The 24,992-nt window shown below is 54.7% G+C and overlaps 8 protein-coding genes across 8 annotated transcripts; 6 read left to right on the top strand and 2 right to left on the bottom strand.

Annotated features, from left to right (window-relative positions):
- Positions 1 to 290: 290 nt before the first annotated feature.
- KRP23_14529 (uncharacterized protein) lies at positions 291 to 1,568 on the bottom strand (the record flags this gene model as incomplete). Its single annotated transcript, XM_067885360.1, has 1 exon — positions 291 to 1,568. The coding sequence occupies one exon, from the start codon at positions 1,566 to 1,568 to the stop codon at positions 291 to 293; it is 1,278 nt and encodes a 425-aa protein (XP_067737544.1).
- Positions 1,569 to 3,734: 2,166 nt separating this feature from the next.
- Positions 3,735 to 5,267, top strand: KRP23_14528 (putative serine/threonine-protein kinase; the record flags this gene model as incomplete). The annotated part of the gene is made up of 1 exon (XM_067885359.1): positions 3,735 to 5,267. The coding sequence occupies one exon, from the start codon at positions 3,735 to 3,737 to the stop codon at positions 5,265 to 5,267; it is 1,533 nt and encodes a 510-aa protein (XP_067737543.1).
- Positions 5,268 to 7,954: 2,687 nt separating this feature from the next.
- KRP23_14527 (Cotranscriptional regulator FAM172A) lies at positions 7,955 to 10,696 on the top strand (the record flags this gene model as incomplete). Its single annotated transcript, XM_067885358.1, has 2 exons — positions 7,955 to 9,235; positions 10,034 to 10,696. 2 exons carry the CDS (start codon positions 7,955 to 7,957, stop codon positions 10,694 to 10,696), a joined length of 1,944 nt encoding a protein of 647 aa, XP_067737542.1.
- A 228-nt stretch (positions 10,697 to 10,924) lies between these two features.
- On the top strand, positions 10,925 to 16,429 carry KRP23_14526 (uncharacterized protein; the record flags this gene model as incomplete). The annotated part of the gene is made up of 2 exons (XM_067885357.1): positions 10,925 to 13,720; positions 13,796 to 16,429. The coding sequence occupies 2 exons, from the start codon at positions 10,925 to 10,927 to the stop codon at positions 16,427 to 16,429; spliced, it is 5,430 nt and encodes a 1,809-aa protein (XP_067737541.1).
- Positions 16,430 to 18,634: 2,205 nt separating this feature from the next.
- KRP23_14525 (uncharacterized protein) lies at positions 18,635 to 19,339 on the top strand (the record flags this gene model as incomplete). The annotated part of the gene is made up of 3 exons (XM_067885356.1): positions 18,635 to 18,896; positions 18,964 to 19,245; positions 19,317 to 19,339. The coding sequence occupies 3 exons, from the start codon at positions 18,635 to 18,637 to the stop codon at positions 19,337 to 19,339; spliced, it is 567 nt and encodes a 188-aa protein (XP_067737540.1).
- A 371-nt stretch (positions 19,340 to 19,710) lies between these two features.
- Positions 19,711 to 22,230, top strand: KRP23_14524 (uncharacterized protein; the record flags this gene model as incomplete). Its single annotated transcript, XM_067885355.1, has 1 exon — positions 19,711 to 22,230. The coding sequence occupies one exon, from the start codon at positions 19,711 to 19,713 to the stop codon at positions 22,228 to 22,230; it is 2,520 nt and encodes an 839-aa protein (XP_067737539.1).
- A 235-nt stretch (positions 22,231 to 22,465) lies between these two features.
- On the bottom strand, positions 22,466 to 23,799 carry KRP23_14523 (uncharacterized protein; the record flags this gene model as incomplete). Its single annotated transcript, XM_067885354.1, has 3 exons — positions 22,466 to 23,049; positions 23,117 to 23,474; positions 23,548 to 23,799. 3 exons carry the CDS (start codon positions 23,797 to 23,799, stop codon positions 22,466 to 22,468), a joined length of 1,194 nt encoding a protein of 397 aa, XP_067737538.1.
- Positions 23,800 to 23,944: 145 nt separating this feature from the next.
- On the top strand, positions 23,945 to 24,940 carry KRP23_14522 (DnaJ-like protein subfamily B member 3; the record flags this gene model as incomplete). The annotated part of the gene is made up of 1 exon (XM_067885352.1): positions 23,945 to 24,940. One exon carries the CDS (start codon positions 23,945 to 23,947, stop codon positions 24,938 to 24,940), a length of 996 nt encoding a protein of 331 aa, XP_067737537.1.
- Positions 24,941 to 24,992: the final 52 nt, after the last annotated feature.

Raw genomic sequence — 24,992 nt, 5'->3', positions numbered from 1 at the left:
ACGCGTTGGCGGAGCTCATGTTACCTATCGATATCACGAGTGTCAGCACTGTAAATAGGTCTCGCCGATGCAACCAGCATGCTAAACCGGTTCCAAATTGGTAAATTCGCTAATCGCATCCCGTGTTCAAAGTTTTCGGCATTTAGCTGATAACGCTGACTCACTTGACCTGCAAGGTGAAGTCCGAACAAACAAGTTGTCGATGCACTGCTGTAAAATGTAAGTTAAAAGGGTCGGCAGGTAATTACAGCTAAATTCTTAATCAGAGTCTTTGTTTGCGTCCTAAAAGCTCACTTGTTCTGGGTTTGCAGCGCCGCGAGCTCTTCCTGGAGGCCAATAACGTACTTTGCCATCTCATCCTTCGACGTGCAGGACTTCAAAATCATGTTGCGCAGTGCGAGACGCGCCGAGTCCACCTTCGGGTCTTCCGCGGCGGTGAACAGCGGGTGCCGCGCCACGGACGGGGTCGAGTCCACCTCCGTCAGGACCCTATTGAAATGGCCCGATCCCTCGGCCTGACTGGCCGCGAACTCTGCGTGCAGCAGCTTCTTGTTCCGTGGCGAGGTGGACGCCGTTAAGCTCGAATACGACGACACGGCGACGATCGTAGGCGATATGGGGCGCCTCATGCACAGCAGGTTGACATTCTGCTTCGCGTTCGTGGTTCCAAGCGCTCCAGGTGAGGCCGGAGCCTGCTGCATCACCCCATTAGCCAAGCTGGCGCGAAGCCCGACGCGTTTGCTACCCCCCGCGCGGATATGCACGAGAACGTACTCGCTCTTCTCGCCAGTGCCAGCATCGTCTGCGAGCATGACGGCGTGCATGCGAAACACCTTTTTCTTGGCGGCAACATCGGTTGCGCGGCTATAGCACGTGGCGGTGATGTAACGCACGATGGGCTGCTTCTTGGGCAGACCCGTGACGAAGCTCATCTTGCGCCACTCAAAGTCCTTGCTCGAGTCCTTCTTGCCTGTCTTACCCGCGGGCTTCTTGCCTGCAGCCGTGGGCGTGGTCTCGCCCGCCTGTCTTTTCTTGCGCGGGAAGCCGAACGAGCCCTTGCCCAACAGCCGTGAGCACTTGAGGAAGTACATGCAGGACACGGGCTGGCTGTAGATGAACTCCGGGTGTAGCGGGACGCCGCGCGGGTCCACGCCGAGGTCGTAGACTGGTATCTTGAGCTCGCTCTTGGGTGCCGAGAAAATGTCGTAGTACTGCTTGGCCGAAGGCCACGGCGTCTTGTCCTCCACCTCGATCTCCTCCTCCAGCTGCTTCTCTTGCTGCTCCTGCTCCGCCGTGGACACGCGTGAAAGCACGTCCAGCAGTGCGTCGGCCGCCACGCTCTCGTTGCGCTGCTTCTGCGCCGCCAGCAGCTCGGCCAGACCGGGCAGCACCATCAAGCGCGGCGCCTTCTCGGGAAAGGGCCGCGCGGAGAACGCGTCCGCGCTGGCGTGCGGCTCGGGCGTGCGCGGTCGCTTGCGGCGGATGAGCTGGAACTCAGGCGCATGCGCGTCGTCCCGATCGCTGTCGCTGGAGCGCTCGTGGCGCATGAGGGGCGCCAGGTGCTCCATGGCGGTCTTTGATGTGCCTCTCGGACGGTAACTCGCGTAATGAAATGGTGGACTGCGAACGAGTCGAAGGGAAGCGGGAATTTACCGTGTTTCCCTCGCGTATCTGGGGTTCACTGACTTGCTCTTGTATCTTGGATATTGTATGCGGGCTTACGTAATCCCGAGCAATTTAGTCTGAGAGACCAGACCACTGGATCCCGGGTTGAGTCCCTGCAGCAATAGTCCGCGAGGGCAGGTGTTCTGAAAATCGTGACGCATTCACTGTGGGGCCTTAAGACTTACAAAAACCAAGTTCATTCGCCGTCGAACGTGCGCCTTGCCTGCAGCCTGCAGCTCGTGCACGTTCATGTCCGTGATCATGACCTTGCCGCGGGCGGCCACCTGCGCACAGTGTACATGGCGAAAGCAATCGCGCAGTACAGGATTGCACAGCACAGCCAGCACATCGTGCGCCAGTTGCCGTTGGCCGGAAATCTTTTGCTGGTGTGCCGGAATTTCGCCAGTCTCGCATTTCGCAGCAGTTGCCCGTGTTAGCAGATCCCCCGCGAGTGCTTATAATTCTGGCTTGGATTCCTACAGTGTCTGCACTGTGTTGAGGCTTTTGAGACCTTGGACTTGTTGTTCCCTCGCCTCAGTCTGGTGCCATCAGGTCAGGGAGGTTCAACGACAAGTTGCCCTTTTGGCGCGACATGATCGATCGGGTGGTGGCGGGGACAGCTCCATAGAGCTGCGGGCTCGTCAATGGCGATGACTCGTGCAAAATGTGTTGTCGGTCAGTTGAATGCGAGAGATCCGGTTGGCAATGCCGGAATCGCATTCACGGGGCTGCCGTGCTGAAGCGGTTGGGTGGTGGGTGGAGCAGAAGCCTCCACCCCATTGCCAGCGCCGCGGAGCTCTTCGCTACATATAACGAGGATGGGGCACGAACGATGAGGAGAGCTCCCCATCGTGCTCGCCTCACCGACCGCCCCGCATGCTGCGCCGTACATCTATCAACTGGATGGGAGGGAACCACACACACGCACAGTCGTGTGCACTCGTCGGACGAATCGTCCGGTGGCATTGCCATTTCCCCACCGTATAGCTGGCTGGCCACCAATCCGCGTGGTGTGACGTCGACGTCAAGCCCCAGGAACGATAAATTGCTGCGACGCTCTCGGTGGATCAAGTTGATGCACTGCAGGCGTAGTGGTTGCTTGCAGCGGCTTGTTGCATCAATACAATGTCAACATTGAAAGCTGTTGCGGCGCGTCGAGTCAGCATTTCGGTGCAGTGTGGCCTGTGCCAACCGTGATCTCAATTAGCAGTAGGCGGTTTGACGCCGACTGTCGCTCTGGCAGCCCCCCCTTCGTCGATACTTGCCTAGGGCAATGCCTTGACCACAGCGGGTCTCCATTGCCGATCCCGTGTTTCGCCGTCCCCGTGTTTCTCATCATCGTAAGATGCGACTTGTCCAATTCAAGTCCATACGCCCATTTGAAACCGGCCAAGTGGCCGAGTGATGAGGAGGTTGTTGCCGGCGCGCATTCGGTCAAGACATGAAGCAGCCGCGAAAGATGTGACCTCGCCCGCTAGACAGCAGTGGTATGAATACTGCTTGGGGATTGCCATTTTTGCGTCTTGCAGTTTCCGGTGCTCTGTTCAACGCATGAGCCCCGCCGACTCGTCATAACTTGTAGACAATTCGCAGCCCCGTTTCGAGTGTGGCCCCTGTCCAGGATCTTCAGTTTCTGGGCCTTCCAAGCGCCTACGCGAGATCACTATGCAGCGCACGAGCAGACCAAGCCGCGCCAACCTGCGTTGGACGCTCGTGAGTCAACAGCCGCAAGTTTACAAAGGGAGGTCGAGAATTCAGGTGCCAGCTGCTGGCGCCTCGTAGCCACATGCGCGGCATATCCGCGTATGGGGCTAATCACGAGTACATGTAGCGCCACACGGTCGAGTCAAATCAAGGAACTATCCTGGCAGAGACGTAAAAGCCAGTCAACGCAGCCACATTCCGCCCTTGCCCTCGCTTACTGGCAGCGGAGACTCTGTGGACGTCTTATTCCCGGGTTGGCTCGTAGGAGCCAGGAACTTCGCCAGACTGACCTACTCACTGCCTCGCAGTACATATCGCCAATTTCCATCTCCAAGGGAGATATCCCAACCAGTTCTCGCTCTGAAATGACTTCGGCCAGCTCTTCCAGGTCGTCGGTAGTTGACGATACGGCTGGGTCCTCGTCTTCGAACTCCACCCCGTTGGTGGCGGGCCTCGCGTCTGCTACTCTCGTGATTCTTCTCGTTCTCGGAGGCTGGTGGATGTGTCGTCGACGCAGAATCAAACGACTCCACGGCCCACGAAACAGCCACAGCCAGAGCACCGAGTACGTGGACTGCGTGCTGACTCCCGATCTGATGGCGATCGTGGCCGACGGAAGCCGCAGGTCTTCGGGGTTTGCCGGCAGGTGGTTCCAACATATACCGCGCATCTCAAGCGTGCCGGCCATGGAGTATTTCGACCACCTCAGCACTGGCGGCGGCCGCGGTTCCAGCAGCGCCGCCACTACGACAGCGACCGGATCGTCGCCGGTGACCAATGGGTCCCAACTGCGTTGGCTGGGGAAATGCGACTCGGGTGACGAGTTGGCATGCAGCGCGCTGGCCTTGGAGCAGAGTCGTCTACCCCCGAACAGCGTCGTTGAGGGGGAGCTGATGCACCAAGGCTACTTCACTCTGGCGTTCCGTGCGACGTTGAAGATTGAGGGCCAAGCCAATCGTCAGGTGATTGTACGACGACTTCTACCTCGACTCGCAGAGCAACAGTCGTACCGCCAAGCGTTCATGGCCGATATCTCGCTCAGCGCTGCTCTTCTTCACCCTCGGATCGTAGCATTTGTCGGGTTCTACGACCCCACCCAGCGCGTCTACGATCTCGATTCTCCGACTTCGCCGTCTCACTTGGTAGGACAGGCAGTACAGCCGTCAGCTGTGACCGAGTTCATGCCCAACGGAGACCTTCGAGCACTACTCACTCTGCGGCCTCGCAACGCTCACGACTTTGGATGGTTCCACTCGGTTTCGGTGCCCAAGACGAAGGCTCAGCTTGCTCTGGACGTGGTGGATGCGCTGGTTTATCTTCACTCTCGTCCGGCAGGAACAAGTTCATCGTTGCATCCCCCGCAGCTGAAGGCGCAACGGGTTCTCCTATCGGAGCTCTGTGACGCCAAGTTGTGTGCTTTTGGCGTACGACGCGGTGTGGGTACCCAAGCAATGTACTCTCGAAGCGATTTTTCCGTTGCCTGGTTGGCACCTGAACTTCTGCGTGGCGAGCCTAGAAATGAGCCGTCTGACGTGTACGCACTTGGCGTCCTGTTCACGGAGCTCGACACGTGTGAGCTTCCGTTTGCGTCGGGCGTGGACATGGACGACGGCATGGACGAGCAGAGTCAACTTGCGTTGCTGGTGAGCTCAGGCTGCATCCGTCCTGTGTTATCTATGGATTGTCCGGTCCAAATCCAGGAGCTCGTGATGCGCTGTCTGAGCTTTTCGCCGCAGCAGCGCCCACCTGCAATTGAAGTGCAGCACACGCTACGAAAGCTTATCAATGGTAGCAGTGTCTGCGACGCGTCACTAGCCTCGCTTCCCTCCAATGTGTCATCTCTTCACAGCACTCCTGGACCCAGCACCAACACACTTCACACGTTATTCACACCGTGAAACTTGTTATTGTCAACAGCGTTAGTGAAGTATCCACAAGCTATCAACCTTTCTGTAAGAAGTAAACCACCCCAACACACTATTTCATCCCTTGCATAGACTGCGATATCCCAGGGTCGACCGAGGCGACAAACGCACAAGTCGCCGTATCCATGATGACTTCCTACGCGTCGAATGTGCGTAAGACTTGTCCGACAAACACCACTCTTCTGCTTGGCATCAATCGCACCGCCCTGATCGTCGTAGATGTAGACGGGTTAATGGACGTGGTGTACATTCTTACTATCCCGTCGGCAGAAGCGTTTCCTCACTGCTGCTGTGGTTCGTTTGTGACGATCTGACCATGATATGAAGGCTCTCAAACGTTTTCGCAGCAATAACGCCGTGGCGTGTTACAGGGAATCGGCAGACTTTTCAACGCTAGCGCAGGCTGGATTCGATGCAGTTCCGTTGAGTATGTTATACTTAAATCGTGCCGGACCTCTTTGATCCCATATCCCTAGCAACATTCCAGCCGCCTTCACGACATGAACTCACTTAGCTTGAGCACGCGCAATGTGCAGTTCTGCAGTGTACAGCGCTAATTGAACTTCGTCGATGTAGAATAGCTGAAGGTACGCTCACGGCCTTTCCTCAGTCGAGCGAGACGCTGCAGTGCATCAGTACGATTCGCTTTTACGATCCGCATCAGTTGCTCCATCGCTCGGGTCTCTTCCATTCGTCTTCTTCAGCCAAACCTTGCTTCTTTCGAGCGTCAGAGCCTCAGTCGTGCAACATAGACAAAATGCAGGGATGAGTGGTTCAGCGCCATGGCTGCCTCTGGGAATACGCCGGTACCCACATGCGTTCACTGTACATGCTTCGAATCGATAGCCCTCCCCGTTATCTTGACGGCGGTGAATGGCCAGCTCGGCATTTCACGCCAGCAAAACTTCCTGCATTCTAGTGCGCGACACTGGAAGTCGTGTAGCGCGCGTCAGCAGTTAAGCAGTCGCGAGGGCAGTGCCTTCGCCGTGGACACCTGCGAGGCACCACCAACCTCTGCCGAACAAAGACCACCGCTTTCGAGGGTTGTCGACTTCGATATTCAGCGCCGCGTTGGTGTCGGGCGATGCAATAAACACAAGACGCAGGCGCTGATGCGGCGGAATGTGCGAACCTAGAGAGGAGCTCAGGTATGTAGGTTCCAACCTGGATAGAGGAAAACGCGAACTTAGAAATGTAGATTCGAATCTGGATTGGCGGAAACTGCAGGTTGAAGCTCAAGCTTTAGTCGATTTAAGCTGGAGCTACAACAGCATATAACACACTGTAAGCTGTTGTGGCAGCGCTTGTGCAAATGCATGTACACAGCCATTTGCCAAGTGCCCACCCTCATGGTTAACTCGTGCATGTTGCATGCTGCTTCGGCAGCAACGGTGGGTCTCCCACTGGGAGGATCAGGGATCCCCCACGATCTATTCTTGATCCAAGAATGGGTGGCCGCCATGGCGCGTGTCTTGCGTTTCAAAAACTCAGACGCGATCTTGTTGAGACGAAGATCGGAGATCTTAGATCGCTCATCATCGAATTCGACCGCTCGATGCTTACCGCTCGATGGCGGCGATACCCGCGTTGATGCCCTCCAACCTTGTTGTGAAGGTTCCTCTGCGTGGCCAAATGAAGCACTGCTCGATGGTACTTGCGTATTCTCGCCGCCCACACAAACGAGCGAGTCCATTGTGGTGGCAGCGATGGATGCAGATTTAGAAGATGCAGCCATTGTCGATCGGCGAGATTTAGCCAGCGCTCATCATGTCTTCCCATTATTCACCGGAAACGCTGGTGCTCGCTGCACTACCGAAGGGGTATCCTCAAGTTTTGCGCCCCCCGCCATACCGCGAGCGGAAGATGATCCCTTCCGCCCTAGGCAAACACGGCGTTGACCGATCGGCGCCGCCGCTTGCACAGCAGCAGCGCTTCAAGCGTCATTTTCGCAGAGATTACAGGATCAGAAGATCAGCCGACAATTTTCGCCTCCGCCATCCAGAGACAGGAAAGGAGGAACGGCGCACCCGAGCTTTGAGATCGTGCTCTCAACTTGTTTGAGAATCGTCTGAGATCCTCAGGCCGGAGACTTGGGGGCCGAGGAGAAACACGCTCGGCAACAGCGGAAGAGCTCTTCGCAATTTGGGCGCCCCATCCCCCTTTAAAACGTTTTCAGCCAATGGTCGCGCTGATGTGCAGCAAGTGCTGGCTCTATTCGCCTGATTACGACTCCAGCGGATTTCCCCCGATCACAACTGATATTCATTACCAAAAACAGGCACATCATAAATCACACGCACAACAACACGATTTAGCAAGCCAATACAAATGCTCGATTTGTATGTAGATAGCAGGTTCGACAGGGATCAGCGCGACGATGTCAATGCGTTCTTCTTTTTCACGCGCCCTATCCCTCTTCTCTCTCCGCCCAGACTCGGAGTCTCTCCGTCGTTCGCATTGCCCGGGTGTTCATCCACCACACAGCAGCAGCCATCACGCACTTCCACGCAGACGCCGACGCGGGCGACCGCAGCGAGCCGCTCGCAGTCCCCAGCAGTGCTAGCACCAAGAAGCCGCGCTCCGGCAGCCTCGGGGGCTTCGGCAGCTTCGGCAACTTGCAGCTCGCCGGCCGCAAACACAAGAACAGCAGCAGCAACAGTATGCACAGTCCGCAAATGGCGCACTCGGCTTCTGGCCGCCGTGGGAGCATCGGTCTGGCCAGTGGCGCCAGTGCCGAGGACTCGTGCGTGTTCGTGGACAACCTGATCCGCGGCGTGCAGCAGCAGCTGCGCACAGAGCTGGGCTTCCGCGAGGTGCTGGTGGCCACGGGCGAGGAGGCGGAGGACGCGCGCTCGGTACAGGCCGGCTCGATCCTGAGCGAGAAGGAGGGCGAGCAGCCCTGGGAGGCCACGGCCGCCAGCAAGCGCCAGCTGCTCTACGGCAAGGACGTGGACCAATGCCGTGAGTGCGCCAAAGGGACCGTGTTCGTTTCGGACGGCTACGAGAGCAAGCAGCGGCTGCTCGTCATCGTGCCGTACCGGGAAGCCGGCATCTGGAGCCGGAGCATCTGCATGAACCAGTTCGACAGCGACAAGGACACGGGCTCGATGCTCGCATACCTCAAGAAGGCGCTGGCCGAGAGCTACGGCGTCGTCATCATGAACCCGGCGGCGCAGAGCTGCCACCCGCGTGCGCACGTGGAGAGCGCGTGGGACCAGCTGATCGCCCCGTTGTCCAGCGAGGTATTCGTCATCGCGTTCTCGCGCGGTGCGCAGATGGTACTGCACCTGCTCAACTACGACAACGGTCTTGGCGTGATGCAGGACCGCGTTAAGGCGCTCGCGCTCGTCGAGCCGTCGCACTACGTGAGCGACAGCGATTCGTACTTTGCGCGCCGAATGCTAGCGCGTCGCGCCGTAGCGTGGATCCTCAATTCGGAGATTGACGTGGGCAGCAAGATCCCGCAGGGACACACGCGCCACGGCTGCGTGTGCGTTTCAGCCGGCGCTGTGCCCTCGAACGTGCTGGGCAGCAGCGGCGCCTACGCGCTGCAGATGGTCAAGAGCTCCGTGTTCGGCTCGTTCGCGGCGCGCTACGGCGAAGCGGCGGGCATCACCGTGAACGCCAGCAAGATCAGCGCGTGCGGCATTTGCCACCGCAAGCTGACGATGCTGAACCGCCGCATCCCGTGCTCGTGGTGCGAGGTCAAGTACTGCAGTCGTTGCTGCGAGGACAAGTTCGTGCCGGCGTTCGGCAGCTGGCGCGTGTGCTCGCTGTGCCAGTCGCTGCCGTGTCTTATCGACCCGCGCCGCAAGAACCGCAGTGCGAAGAACCACACGAGTCCCACGAACGCTGCTCAGGAGCGCTGCAGCGTCTTTATTCGCCCCACGGCTGATGATGACGACCCGGTGTGCCTTGGAGACTTTGAGATCGTCAAGCTGGTGGGTCGCGGCGCCTGCGGTCGCGTCAAGCTTGTGCGTAAGAAACACGGCTACGATGAAGGCGTGTTTTACGCCATGAAGGCCATCCGCAAGAAACTGGTGATTCAGCGTGGACTGGTGGAAGCTACCAACGCTGAGCGGCGCATTCTGGACCGGATCAAGCACCCGTATGTCGCTACGCTATGCTACGCCTTCCAGACGGAGGCGAAGCTGTATCTGCTGTCCAAGTATTACCCCGGTGGCAACCTGTTGGACCAGATGCGTCTCGCACGGAGGTTCGCGGAGGATCGCACACGACTGTACACTGCCGAGGTGGCGCTTGCAATTCGGCACTTGCACCAGAATGATATTATTTATCGCGACCTCAAGCTAGAGAACGTGCTGGTTGATTCGGATGGCCACGTAGCGCTAACCGACTTTGGTATGTCGAAGGAGAACATGCCGGACCAGGGCCGCACGACCACCTTTGTGGGCACGTACCAGATGATGGCGCCTGAGGTGTTCAGCGGCAAGTCGTACTCGCGTGCTGTGGACTGGTGGGCTCTCGGTGTCATGGTGTACGAAATGATCGACGGTCGCACGCCGTTCAACGCCAAGACTAACCGTCTTATCAAGGAGCGCATTGTGAACGTCGACCTGAAGTTCTCGCCCCGGTTTACGGAAGATTCCAAGGACTTCGTGTCGAAGTTACTGACCAAGAACGAGGACGACCGATTGGGTTCCGGCGAGCATGGCTTTGACCACATCAAGAACCACCCGTGGTTCAAGGGCCTCAATTGGGACTGCGTGGATCGTAAGGAAGCGCTTTTTGAGGGCCAGTATGCTCTCATGGAGAAACACGCGAAGGAGTACCGCACTGAGGACATTTTCGAGACGTACATGAACACGGTCGAGGTCCCCATTGATACGCCTGCGTCGGTGAAGAGCTCGAACGACGAGCTGTTCAACGACTTCGCGTTCAATTACATGGACGGACCGGACGACGACGAGCAGCGCGACGTGCCTGAACCGGATGAGGAGGGCGAGGGCGAGAGCCCGCTGTCGCCTGCGTCAGCCAGTGGCACGAGCGAGCGATCGTCGAAGCCCCGGCCACTCACGTCGAAGGAGGACAGGATGCTGGACACGTTCCTGTCAACGAACGGCTCGCACTTCGACCTCACTCTTCTGCGCCCGAACCAGGCCACCGACTTTGGAGTCTCTGCCTGTTCGTCGCTGAGCTCAGAGGGGTCGGACTCGGAGGAGGTTGCAGTGGCTGTCGACGACCTGAGCAAGGACCTGGTGGGCACGAAAGAGGACAAGAAGATTTCGGGGATGGACAAGATCAAGGAGCCGTCGAGCCCCACGACTCAGCCCGTGTCGCCCTCGAGCAACGACGGCACGGACACGGAGTCGGAGCTGACGAAGACCGGAAGCAACTCCACGGATGCTGCTGCCGAGACGGAAGCCGCGAAGTCCTTGTGATTGTTGTAGCAACGATGGACAACAACGCGGCCGGCTGCGCAGCCTTCACCGTCTATGGGGTAGAGCAAGCCGCGTACATGGTAGTGGTGGTGGTATGTGTGGAGATAAAGGAGGTAATTGTTGAGTCCATAGATTCAGTCACGTTATCCCACCTATTTACACCAATCACATGATTTTATTTCAATTTATGACCAATCATATTGCATTGTTGAAGTTGCGATCGGCATAATGGATCGTGCAGGACGCGCTTCCTGCGTCGCGGCCTCCTGCAGCCCTCAGGTCGATTCACGAGATGCAACCACCATCGATAGCTGGTCATGCTTCTTGCAATGTTATGACGCGTTTATTGCGCGCGAATTGTCCCAGGAACACCCGCAATTCGCTGCCGCCCTGCGTCAATTGGAGCGGGAGACGCGTCTGGAGCACGAACGACACAGTGTGCAGGTTCTAGCGACGCTGCGAGTGAAAGATGCCAAGATTCTTGAGCTGAAGAAGGTCGTAAGCGAGCAGCGCGAGCAGCTGGACGTCGTATTGGACGAGTTGGAGCGCAGAGAGATGAAGGAGGACGTCGGGGTGCAGGTGGACACGCAAGAGAGACGGGCGGAGGACGCTACAGTGCAGACAGAGAGCATTAAGAGGGGTATGAAGGAAGTGGAGACTCAGACACAGGAGGTTGGAGGAGATACTGGGGTTTTAGAGCTGCTGGAGAAGCTGGAGAAGGAGCTCAAGATTCTCGAGCACAAGAACTTGGTGCTGGAGAGGGAACTGCAGACTCGGATACCGAAGAAAGAAGACAGTGAGGAGAAGAACGAGGAAGATGAAAGGATCGAGGTTTGTATGGAGATGTTGCAGCGAGGTGTGGCCGCGATGAATTTGTCGTGTAGCTGTGTGGACTACCCGCTGGCCTTTTTTGTTGGAGTGCCGGAGGAAAGTGAAGGGAGAGACGGTTTTGGCAACATGTCGACGTGTGGGGATCTGGAACATCGTCTAGAAGCCCAAGCAGCTCGGCTTGAGCACGTGCAAGAGTGTTTATACATGTGGCGGGACGCAGCCGTGCAGTTCATGAAGCGGCAAAATGAAAGTAAAGACATATCGGGGCCAATAATTCCGACGAATTCATTAACCGTTCGCCGGGGCGAAAACAAGAATACTGAAGAAGTAAACTGTGCGGCAGCTTTACGTGGCGCCCTCTCTCAGATCCGTCGACACATCTTCCAGCAGCGAGGCAGGGAATCCGATGACGACCAGCATGTGCTGAAAGAACTGGCAGCAGTGCTCGCGAGAGGCAAGAGTGGTACAAAGGTAGCTGCCAAGATGGTTCAAAAGTGGGCAGGCTGGGAAGCTAAACATCTTGACGAGATGCGCGCGCTGCGTCAAGGCTTTGCAGAGGAGCGAGCTGTGACCTTGAGCCGTCGCACTGCGCTACTGACGCGAATTGACCAGCTACGTCAACGAGAACTTGATCTGCAAGCAGAAGTAAATACGCTCAAAAAGAGTGTTAGGGGAGAAGGCAGCAATTGCATAGCCCTCGCACCTCTTTCGCCTTCTAGCAAGTCGAGTGGACTACTTCTCGGAACCGATAGATGCGATGGACCCTTCGAGTATCCTCAGCTGGTGCTAAGACTTGCCACCGCCGAACAAAGCTTGCTGGCAAAAGAAGAACAGTTGACGACCGCAATTGATACAATTCGGGCCCTCTCATCGTGTCCACCAACGCAGGTATCCAGTGAAAATACCCCTGGGTTATACAGTAGTGACCCCATGAACTCTATGAATCAACTTGCTATGGAATTGCAGCGCACATCGAAGCAGAAAATCGAGTTTTTTCGGAGGCGAGAAAAAGACCTTGTAAATGTGAGCCAGTACTTCCAGATGGAGAAGTCCTGCCTTCAGTTGCATTCCCGTCTAGAAGCCGAGCAAAAGCACGCTGGTGTATTGGAAGCTGCAAAACTCGTGTGCGAACAGGAGCGCGACGAACTCGAAATGAAAGTGGAGAAGCTTGAGACGGAGGCCATACTGGCAAATATGGCTCGTGAATCGAGAGCGGCATCGCTGCCGTTTGTCCCGCACAATGGCGTTGGTAGTTTCGCTGAGGATTCCAAGGACACTCTTTTTTTCGCGCTAAGGCGTTTACGGCTAGTTGAAGACGATCGCAAGATCTTGCGAGAGCGTCTACGCCATTTCCAGCAGCAAGTTACTTTACTGACGCAACAACGACCGAATGATAACCAGGGAGGTATTGTGAAGGATCAAAAGTTCGACACGAGTATTCTCGAATGCGTTGCAGAACATCACCAATCGTGTGTTGGCAAGTTTAAAGCGTTCCTCGACCGGCAGGCGAAATCTGAATCTTCTACAACAACGCAGGGTGGACCCGATGATACTGTGGAGCAATCCGTCAGTGATTGGGAGGTGCTTTTGAGTCACTACGAGGCATTATGGATCGCATTCCACGTCCTGTACTCATTTCTCGTCCAATTGCCCCAGTGGATGGAGATTGGCATTGTCCCTCGTGTTTTTGACGCAGAGTGCAATCTTTTTCTGCGTGCATTTGCTGTACCGATGTCAAATGAAAACGATCGAACACGAGGAAATATGGAAACCCTCGAGCTCGAGCTTTCGAAGAGAGACGAGAAGATACTAATACTCCAACAGCGGCTGGTAGACAACGAGGCACGGCTGCATGGGAACAACGACTCGATTGGTTGCAACTTGGTCACAAGCGACCAACACCATGAAGGAGATCAGCCATCTTTCAACTCTGCAGTACACAATTTCACGCACAACAGTGGAGACAACGATTCCGTTGGGTTGGTGGATAATGGCCCAAGCGAAGATGCCAAGCAGTGCATGCACGATACCGCTCAGTTATCTGAGTCTAAACGCCCAATTTTATCATCGATGAAACCCCAGGAGCCACCATTTCAGTCCGACGGCATGTCAAGTAACGGGTTTGAAAACAAGGCAACACTTGCACACACTTCACGCGACGAGGCCTACAAAAAGTCAATGGAAGGGCGCGAGGTACGGCGTCTTGCTGTTATATACGTGCATGAAGTATGTAGTCGAGTCGACTGACGTGTTTGTTCATTTGTGTAGTGTATTGTAGAGGAGGGTACAGCAAGTGAACTCAAGGAGTGTCTGGCAAAGTGCGCCTATTTAGCATCTCAGAATACAAAGCTGACCCGACGATTACGAGCTGAAAAGGAGAGCAACAAGCAATTTGTGAAAGAGCAGGAGGAGCTGCGGTCGCAACTCAATGCAAGAAGTGAGGCAAGTTCAGAGTTGCAGCAGACGCTAGAAAAGTATCTGGATCAAGATGCTACCTCGATTATCCATCGCAATCCTTCGATTGACGCTGCAAAAAGTGAAGGGGAAAAGCAATGCGTCGTGAATTCCACGATGAAGAAAAACAGTCCGCGAAGCAGCGTGCACGAGCAAGAATATGAGGCTTTGAGAGAACAGCTCACGTCAAGAGAGCAGGAGAACCTTACACTTGTGCAATCCCTTTGCACCATTAAAGAAAAATGCGCACAGATGGAGGCCATTCACCAGAAAGAGCTACGCGTGAAGGCTGTTGAACACGCCGAAGGCATGGAAAGCTATATGGTAACGGTCAATGAGACCTTATCACGGATTGAAAGCGATAAGCATCGGCTGAAAGATGAGAATGTTCAGCTTCGTACCAAGCTGCAACAACTCGAAGAAGATAGGGCAAGGCACGAGCTGAAACAATCTCAACAGAGTTCTAAAGGCACAAGTACTGACAATGAAAGTCAGTCTTTTGACCTTGCCACACACACCCAAGAAAAGGAGACTTTGTTGTCGCGTGTCCAGGATTTGGAACTACAGTTGACTCGCGAGCGGAAGCTCACTGAAGTGGTGGAGCAGAAAAAGCAGCTTGAAAACCGGCAAGAAGAACAACTGGAAACCAATGCAAAGATGGAGGTATCAAACGCCAAACAAGACTATGAGCTGCGTTGTGAGGCTTTACAAGAGTGGCGTAGCAAGCTCCAGCATGAGTTTGAGGAATATCAGGGAGTGCAGCGTGCGTCACAACAAGAAAACGAAAAACGTATCGAGTTTCTGTCAGCTTGTGTAGAGGAGTACGTGCGCCTTACGGATGCTACGCCGTCTGCTACTGGAAAGATTATTTCTACGAAGGAGCTGTACGATACTGTGATGGAGCTTGCAAGAGATCCTCCGCGAACTTCTGGACGTGGGATGACATCCTCCTCTCAAAATAAAAGACAAACAAAGCAACGTATGTTGACGCCTCGTGGGCAGCAGCCAGGACGCTTAAGCCAACATACTGATACTTCCGTACGAGACCAATCGTGGAATGACATGCTTCTACCAAAGGAACAAAATGAGATCGAGGCAAACGAAGCGATGTGGTGGAAGCTGCGCGCGTCAAAACTGGAGGCGCATGTACGCTCTGCAATGTTGCAGAACGACACCTTCGAAGACACAATTCGACAGCTGGAGCTAAGTATGAACGACGTCAAGAAAGAGCTATCACAAAGACTCGCGCATGAGGCACAACTGGTGTCGAAACTTGGTTCGCTGAAGTCGGAGTTGGCAACTACGAAGGAGCAGGCTGCTTCTGTAGCAGAAAAATACCAGCTCGTGAACGCAGAACTTGAAAAGCGGCAAGGAGAAGCTACTAGCCGTGGCGACGAAACACAGCGTGCTCGAATGGCTATACAGCGCAAGACTGAACTTTTGTCCCAACAAAAGGCGAAAGTCGCGTCACTCCAGCAGGAGTTAGAGCAATCGACAAAGAAGCTTGAACGGCTCGCGGTCGCTGAAAAACAGGCGACACTTCTCCAGCAAAAGGCAAAAGAGCATACGCAGCAATTACTGCATGCTCGCCAGTGTTACGAGCGTTGCCATGACGACAACATTCAACTCTCGTTCCACCGTGAAAAGGCGAAAGAGCGTTACGCTGGTACTTTGACACGACTGAAGGCTGCGCGTGCTGAAAACACGCAACTGCGATCACAAATTACTCAGCTCAAGAGCATCGCAAAAGGAGAGGCGCATCAAACAGGAGTTGATAGTCACCACGACAATCAGAGAGAGGTGAATGTTGTCTCGGTTTCTGCCTTAACCGAAGAGGCTCGTGCACTCAAACGACGAGTTCTACAAAAACAAGATGTTATCGTGAGCTATAAAGCAAAACTGGCGGATTTTGAAGCGCAGTTGGAGCGCCAAAGAGATACTATGGTGAAGCTAGCACGTACGAATCGAGAACTGCAGCAAGGACAACGTCAACGGCAGCAACAAGAGCAGGAGCACACGTCGGCGATTCACGCAAAGCTCGAAGCTCATCTCGACGTTAAGCAAGAGCAACTGGATGGTTTGCGCGCCTCTGTCTACGATTCTTTTGAAGCGTTCGTGCTCTGTCGACCTGAAACAATGCCAAAGTCTCATTCGTCCTCGTTCCCTGAGCTCGAGAGTCCTCTGTCTGATGAAATGCAGGAAAACGACCATCTTTCAGAGATCAAGCGGTGGACAGAGTTTTCAGCTCAAGACCTGGAAGAGCTGAAGTTAGCTCATGGGCCAAAACGTCACAAGCTCGAAAATGAAGGTGATCTCGGTAAGCGTAACCTAGTGAAACGAAATGCTGCCACCACTGCACTCCGAGAAGTTGAAGGCGCATTGGAAACAAACCCCGAGGATTGTCGTGCTGAGATATGTGAGCTACTTCAGTGTCTATGCGGTAATTGACTTTTGTTTTTACTACAGTTGAGCTTTTGGATTTATGATGGTGCAAAAATTGTTTTTCGGTTTACATTTGCGTGGAGACAACTTTAGAAGACGCTCTCACTAACAGAAGATGCTCCAAATCGGACGCGGGTGTAGTTGTTGTTTCCATATATTTTGCTTGGTGATAGAATTAGCTGCCGACAATCACGAACACCTTGAATGGCACTGCCTTGAATGACAATGTTCGGTATTAATAGCGGAGGCATTACCAAAGCGTCATGATGCTCGAGTGCCTCGGCGTCGGATAACACGAGACGCAAGCTAGCAAACGAGAAAGCTGGGACCTAGTGCGAGCTGCAGGCTTCCACGATGCCCAACAGTCAAATGAACCTGAGAGAACGAGCGGCAGCAGCTTGGAGGCGCTTCTATGACTGGAAAACAGAGCACCAATTCCTCGGACGATATTCCGTGGACAAGCTCCAGCAATTTGATCGGTACCAATCAAGTGCAAGTTTGTGGCGATGTTTGGGTGTCATTACTCTGCTTTCAATTGTACCAGCCTTTGCTCTGGTTGTGGGAATTCACGCGATTCCGGTTGTTTCTCCTGATCTTGGTATCAAGCACAACGTAGCAGCAGTGGTGCGGTCCGCAATAGGTCACGCCGTCTTTACTGTCACGTGGGTATTTTACACCAAACAGTGTCTTGGCGCTTTGACAAAATTCCATCCAGTAAAATTGTTCGCGCTGTCAGCTATGGTGGGCGGCTTATTGCCGGAGGGATTCTGGACGATAGTGTCGGTTTTGTGGCGATATCCCATACCAGGCAGTTCGATTGCCAAAATGGCCATGACTCTCGGCTGCATTTTGCTGGTCAGCCGCTGCTCTCAAACGAAGGAGTCTCGCACGATAAATCGGCAACGAATGCGCATTATTACGATTGTGATAGCCGAATACCTTCTGATCATCGTTTTCTGCTTGCTGTTAGCGCTAGCTTTTGCCCGGGCGCCATGGGTTGTACAACTTGCACTGATCGTTATTCATCCTCCTTTGAGATCGCTGATCAAACGACAATCTTGGGTCCACGCTCGCAAGCTGAGCGATTTGAGTACAGACGTGACGCTGAACATTGTCGACATCAGCTCATCGATGTATCAGGCTCTGTGTATCCAACACACTCGCAATGAGCTGGCCGCCCTGATCATAATCGGAGAACTGCTTCTCGGGCTTGCCGTGGCTCGAATGTACTCAAGACATACTTTTATCGTTGACGGCTATCGTACACTGCAGACCGCGATTAAAATTGTCGAAGGAAGCCTGCCGTCAGCTTTAGTGGTCGAAGAGGACGACACACAGAAAGAGGAACCTGCACATACAGACGAACCTCTTCCTTCACAACCAACAAGGGTGGAAAACACAGCAGCGGCAAAAGAGGTACACGTGATGGAGCCCCCAATGTCTGTCCAAAGGCTGCGCCGCGCTTCGTCGGATACAGTCACCAGCAATTTACAGCGGTCAACTCGCCAATTTGCTGTCAGTCCGAGTATCTCGAATCATCAGGCATCAACAGTTATTCAAAACGTGTGTGGCGTAGTATCCGATTCAGTCGCGGGAAAGGCTACAGTACAGGCTCAACTACCGCCTGTACAACAGCCCGCACCAAGCAACACCGTGAAACAACCCTCTCAAAGCACCACCATGAACGAGATCCCGCAAGAAATCCAGCCTTTGCCCCAATCTGCCCAACGACTCCGGCAAGTATCACCGTCAGACGCAGTAAAAGACTCTAGCACGCAATCACATCGATTGCATCGACGGATGACCGCAACGGTCGGAGGATCGGCAGCAGGCTTACAGCTCCACGAGTCACCATTATCCCCGAAGACTGTGTATCTTCTCCGTCGAACAGCTTCGGATACGATGCAAGAAATCAACGTTGAACAAGAGCAGCCAAGACGGAAGTCTGGACACCAAAACTCTACTGGAGGCAACGCACATGAAGCTCGTCTACAGAGCTGGGCTCGCGATCCAGCAAAAGTGTACTGCTTCACCGATTTGCGGCCAGAAGTTGCTCCGATTCCACAATCACCTAAGCAAGGAAGGCCATCTCAAAGCCGACGCAGCTCAAATGACCTCCCCCCTCTCACTGACTTGCATGCGCCTGAAGAATTTGGTCATCGCCCATCTTTCCGACGCTCGACGTCAGTGTTTCTCACGCCACGCACGCTAATGAAGCACGGTTCTAGGCGACTACTGGACTTGGGTCGTAGCACGGGTCGAAATTCTGGAATCACGTTCGCTGGTGTTGGAGAGATTCCACAAAAGGGCAGCATGAACGATGTTCGCAAGCCATCGCAAGTGAACATTGATGGAATGTTGGTTGTGCGAAAAGACCAAGCACGCATTTTGGAGCAAACACTGCAACTACTATTTTCCTGTGAAGTGTTGGTCGTGGCCGAGTTTATCAAGGTTCTTGTTCCTCTCCTTCAAGGTATGTGGATTCGAAGCGGATTTTAGCCCTGTGGCTGATGTTTGACTCCTCTATTTTGCTTGTGTAGGTATTTTGCTAGCAGCACTTTGGAGCTTGCCGAGCGCCCACTACAACATCCTCGTACGGGATTTATCGAAAGAGCAGATGCTAGAGAAAATGATGTGGTGCCTCTGCTTTTCGGCAATTGGGCTGCCAGCACTGGGAATGGTATGCGTCGCCGTGTTCAAGAAGTACGGCATTTCGCCCATGCATCTGCTGGCGTTTCTTCTGGAGCAGCAATACGCGAATTTTCAGACCAAACTGACGAGCTGTTTTATCGCGCTGACCTTCTCCACTTCCGTGCATCAAGGTGCGCAGTTGGTTCGCGTGATAGTTTCCCTCTTGAAAGCATGGCTAACTCGAACCTCATTGTGCTCGTAGGAATGGACTGGATTTTAAAATGAGTCACTACGTTCTTCAGCCATAAAAGGAGAAAAGTCAAAAGGCGATGTCTCAAACAAAGACAGATAACATCTCCAGTCATACTACGACTGAGAAGCACAAGAAGAGTTTTTTTTTGTCCGTGGTTGATTCCTCTTGGACAATCTGTGCTTGAAGGGACGAACGGCATTGCAGAAATATAATAGTACTACAGTAAGAAAAAACATGAAATACAACAAATATCCCAACATTTCTCAAATTACTACCCCTCTCAGACCCAACCTTTTCTCCTCATACAAAAACCAAGCAAAACAAATCCTCCCCCGTTCGTATCACTTTCCCGTCCGCCGCCCAAGTCGCAAGTACTGCTACGAGTTACTACTCGCTACTCGTGATGCGCGGCCAAGTGCAGTATTCGACCGAGGGTCCCGACCCGTATGCCGGCCAGCCCAAGGACAAGTACGGCATCCCAGTGGCCGTGGTGCACGAGGCGCAGACTGGCCTACCCGTGTGGCAGTACATCCACATGCTGGAAACCCCCATCCAGAACGCGAAGATCCCCGACAGACCGTACACACACATCTGCGTCCTATGCGCCGCCAAGCCGCCGTTCCGCAGCTCGTTCAAGAAGATAGGTGTGTGGCGCAACGCCCTCATGCGCCAACGGATGACCACGAACGCCGTGGCTCACGTGCAACGTGTGCACCCGGAAGAGTTCGTAGTCATCCAAGACTACAAGCAACGCAAGAGAGAGGCGCTCGTGGAGAAGGCGGCGGGTAACGAAGAGGGCCAACCCAAGAAGAAGAAGGCCAAGAAGACGCCCACTCTGAAGAAGGAGGCGACTTATAAGGTGGAAGAACCTCAGAAGAGTGAACCGACCAACGTCACTCAAGTGACTGTGAGCAAGACGCAAAGTTCGGTTCCAGTAGCACGGAAACGTCCTGTGGGGAAGACCGCTGACCTCGTGAAGAACTGGCTCATGTCGTCGGGTTTGCCCGTCTCCGTGCTGCAAGACGAGGCTCTGCAGCACCTGCTGAGACTCTCAACAACTGCGGTTTCGGCGCTGCCGACGGCGTCGAGCTTGAATGCCCAAGTACAGGATGAGTTTGCCAAGTTTGCCAGCTTCTTGAGGTCGTACTTGGCTGCAGAGTCACAAGCTGCCATGGATCTGCCGTTTTTGTCGCTGCGCTACGAGTTCCGCCCGATCACTGGCGCTGCGACGGAGGGTGAAGAGCTAACGGAGACGGTGTCGAGCCAGCAGAAGGCGTTCCTCAGTTTGGCTGTTGGCTTTATTGACTCCCAGTGGCGCAGGGTGGACCTGGTGCTAGCAGCGAAGGAAGTCCCGCGTGGGTGGGACCAGCAAGTCAACCAACTTGTGACCCAGACGCTTTCGGAAACCTATGGCGGCGGAGTTGTGAACTACGCACGCTTTATCGTGGATGCCGAAGCAGATTCCCCGTCGGCACTTGCAGTAGGTGGTGGCTATGAGTCGTCTACTGACGATCAAGAGGATCTACTGACGCGCACGTTGCGTTCGTGTGTGGTCGACGCGCTGGGTATTGGCAATGCTAGCTCTTTTGGAGGCGAGACTAGCGTACGTCGAATCTTGCGGCTGCTCCAAGAGCTTGAGAAGTACTTCAAGGCACCCGATCGAGCCAAAGCTCTTGCTGAAATCAGTGCTTCGCATGGCGTGGCCGATGCATCCCATTCGGCTTCGTCGATGGACGAGCTAGCAGCTTCCACCTTGACGTCACTGGGTGCTGTGGCAGAGCTGTTGCGGGTTAGCTGCACGCGGTACCGCGCTTACTGGTCGTACTTCCAATCGCCAGCGAGACCAACCGTGGCTGAGCCGGAGCTGGAGACAGCGTGGACGCAGTTGTCTGTGGCTGACTGGAGTACTGCAGCGGAGCTAGAGGCGATATTTAACCAGCTCGGGCAGTTCCGTCTGGAGAAGCGCGTCGCGCCGCGTCAGGGAGCTGTCGCGCCATCGTACGCTCTGCTGTTTCGGCGTCTGCTTTCAGTCACGACCGACGCGCTCAGCTTGAAGTGCCTCTCGTTAGAGGATGATTATTCATCGCCTATCAAGCGTACGGCGCGCCGCAAGGTCAAGCTCGTCGACACGTTTACTTCGACTGGGCGACAGTGTCTGGGCCGGCTTCGCCAGCTCATCGCACAGCACTTCGCTGGCCCATCGGCGACAAATGTGGATAGCGAGATCAAAGCCATGCTGCTGGACCCTCGCATCAGTTCTAAGGCTGGCGACATCGTGAAAGACAAGCGTGCATTCCGCCGCGCTCAAGAAGCTCTACGTGAGGAGCACCGCATTGTTTTCAAGTTACTTGCTAATCAGCAAACTGGTGCAAGCCCTCACTCTGAGGAGGAGGACGAGGACGTGGACGATGACGACGAGATGAGTGCACTATTGATGGTTGATGGTCCCAAGAATCAGCCGCCTGCTGCATCGCCCACTACGGGAAGTGGCAAGCGCTCAAGGGATGCTGTGGTGGAGGACGAGGCTCGTGCGTGGCGTGAGTGGCAGCAGGTGTATGTCGCCTGGGACACTGTTGCAAACGAGGGTGCTGACTTGTTCGACAAGGGTCAGTACAACTTGCTCAAGCTGTATCACCAGGTGAATATCCTCAAATGGTTCCGTGACGTTGGTCAGCAGTCGCACCCAACGGCGTCGCTGCTAGCGCGAGTGTATCTCGGTCAGCTACCTCCTCCGTCCCCAGCACTGGGGACGTCGCTCCTGCATTTCACAGAGCAGGAAGAGGCTGGTTGGGTCTCTGACGTTGCTGGACGAGCGGAGAAGCGTTGCATTCTGCATCACAACTGGCAGCAGTACCAGGAATTGAGCTCGAACGCAGTGCTGTCAACTGTCGGCGACGACAACATCGGCATTGGTTCTATTTGAGCACGACGACAGCGCTGCAGTGCCTGTGCAGCTCTGCACCCTTCATCCCGTCCTTAGTCTCGAAGTACTTCTACACGTATTTCTTGAATGTGAGCCTCACCGCCAGACGCGCCTTGAAACAACACTCTACTTCGAGCTTCTTCCAGCAGAAGTTTGTACTTGTCAAAGAGCACCTTTGAACAAATGAGGTGATTTTACCACTTATGAGCAGCAATGAAATCATTTGAACGGCCAGCTAGACCACTTGGTCGGGCGAGATCGATTGCACGGTGAGCTTAAGGAGGTCCCATACAAGAGTAGGGCGACGACGAGCAGGGTTGCCGAGGTATGAGACTGCCTCGCCTTGATCCAGATCAAAGACGATGGTCGTGAGTGTCCAGCCCGATAAGTCGCCACGCTGATGCGACAGAGCGTCGTGGAATACCGGCCATAAACGATCTTCTTGGTCGCCGAGGACCGTAAGGGCCTCATCGATTGTTGAGGGCGGCGTCAGCTCGCTGTAGCGATGCAGGCGATGCAAACTGCTTTGATACGGCGGCTGTGTCACGTGAAGGCGCTGGTACTGGTTCACGTGAAAGAATGCCGACACAGAGCTTCCTTCATCCTTGAACTCGTAGATAACATAGCGGTTGAATGACGCCACCTCGATATTCCACACTCTCTTCGAAGGAACGTCCATCAGCTGGAAGTTATGACCAGCAGCTTGGCCCTCTCGTGTGATGATGGCAACCGCATCCTCAGCGTTTTTCGCGGCGAGCAGGTCGCGCGAGATAAATCCTCTCCCCAGACCTCCTGCAAATATCTCGGACGGCTGAACAACTAGCAAAATAACGCGCAGTGAGTTCACAGCTCCATCATTACGCGTTGTTCTCCTCTGCTCACGTACAATTGAGCGAGAACGCAACGCCATTCTCGTTAAAGCCAAACGCGCCCGAAGGAAGGTCACCCAGATACGTGTAGGCAACAAACTTCGGCTCGCCGGCGATGCGAGCAATGACAACTGCCGTGCGATTCACGTCCATCTCCCCGCTGTCTTCATTGTGCGCCACCACGTGTACATCCTGACTCGTGAGCACAATATCCGAGCACCTCAGCACGGGGTGCCGCTCTTGCGCGGCAAAGATCTCTCTCTGGAAACTCGGTGGAACCGAATTCGAGAACTCTTCCACGATATTCTCAACGAAAATGGTCTCGAACGGTACGTCGCTTCCTTCCGCCATCCCCTCCAGCTCCTCCACGTATTGCTGCAGCACACCAGCAAGTCAACCCGCGCTTAGCACCATTTCACCCACGAATTAGTCGTAACTCGCTGCGTACTGGGAACGTAGCTCTGTGCACGGCCAGATACCGATCTAGCAACTTGCGCCCCATCGACGTCTGGGAGAACGGCAGCAAAAGCGTCTGCAGCTTCGAGTTGAGCCGCATCCGGTCCTGGATTTTGGCTCGAAATCGCAGCCCCAACTCCCTCCCGAACTCAAAGTGCGAGTCGCCATTAAACTCGAACACTTCGTCCCCACAGACACAGACAACAATACTCAGCAGAGCGAGCACCGCCACGTGCAGCTTCATCGATGCAAACTGAGACTTATTTGTAGGGTCCCACTTCAACCTGAGACCGGTCCGAGTGAGCCGGACCGGTTAACTAGCTCACTTTTTGTATGGTGGCTTCTAGAAGCACCTCTTCGTGACCCAATCCAAACGTCAGTATAGAAAAATGTCTTCTCAACCGTCAGGTGTCAAGGCTCGAGCCAGAGAGGAAGCGGCAACCAAGCGTCGACGTCCCCAGAGCAGGAGAGAGACGCAGCCCAAGCAGAAGAAACGCTTGGTGATCGACTTGACGGAGGAGGAGCAAACGGACACGGAGAACAGCAGCAAGAATAAGGCAATGGAGAACCCAGGGCACTTGGAATCAGACGATTACTTCGAAGTGTTGAGGCTGCCGCGCTCAGCCTCCGAATCAGATGTCAAGCGCGCGTACAGGAAGCTGGCGATGCAGTGGCACCCGGACAAGAACCGCTCAAACCCGCGGGCCGAGGAGTTTTTCAAGAAGATCAGCGAGGCCTACGAGGTCCTCGGGGATCCAGAGAAGCGCAAAGTGTACGAGAGTTATGGTAGAGCTGGGTTGGAAGGAGGAGCGGCGCCGAGTCGTGCAGCTCACGAGCAGTTCGGATTTAGTGGACGAGGCTTCTCGACGCAGCATGCGAGGGATATATTCGATGCGTTCTTTGGAGGTTCAGACCCTTTTGAAGCGTTCTTTGGGGGAGGAAGACAACGTCGTGGGTCGTCTCAGAGACGTGGGAGGTTCGGGGAGGACCCGTTCGAGTCGATGGGCTTTGGAGGATTGGGTATGAGTGGATTTGGAAACATGGGCGGCATCGACGCGTTCTTTAGTGATGGATTCGGTGGGTCACGGGGTACAGTGTTCTCGGCCAGCACGAGCTCGTCATCGTCCACGTTTACGGATCGAAATGGTCATGTGGTCATGCAGAAGACGACGACGACCACGGGAATGGACGGTCGTACGGAGACTGTCTCGGAGGAGTACCGCAATGGCAAACTGGTGAGTTCTACATCGTCGTCGACGGCTGGGAGTCGTTTGGCCGGTGCTGGACGCATGCATCTTGAAGGAACTTCTAGCGAGCCAAGTCTGAGACACATCCGCCAGAGTTACCCGCGTCGAGGATCTAACAACTCGCGTCCGACGTACTGAGCGCTGGTGGCAATCACTTCAGACCGACCTGCTGACAGCGAAGTGTAGATGA

The sequence above is a fragment of the Phytophthora ramorum genome (assembly GCF_020800215.1).
Source record: "Phytophthora ramorum isolate Pr-102 chromosome Unknown Phyram_PR-102_s0021, whole genome shotgun sequence".
Lineage (NCBI taxonomy): Eukaryota > Oomycota > Peronosporomycetes > Peronosporales > Peronosporaceae > Phytophthora > Phytophthora ramorum.
This window is presented reverse-complemented; position numbering and strand designations above follow the sequence as displayed.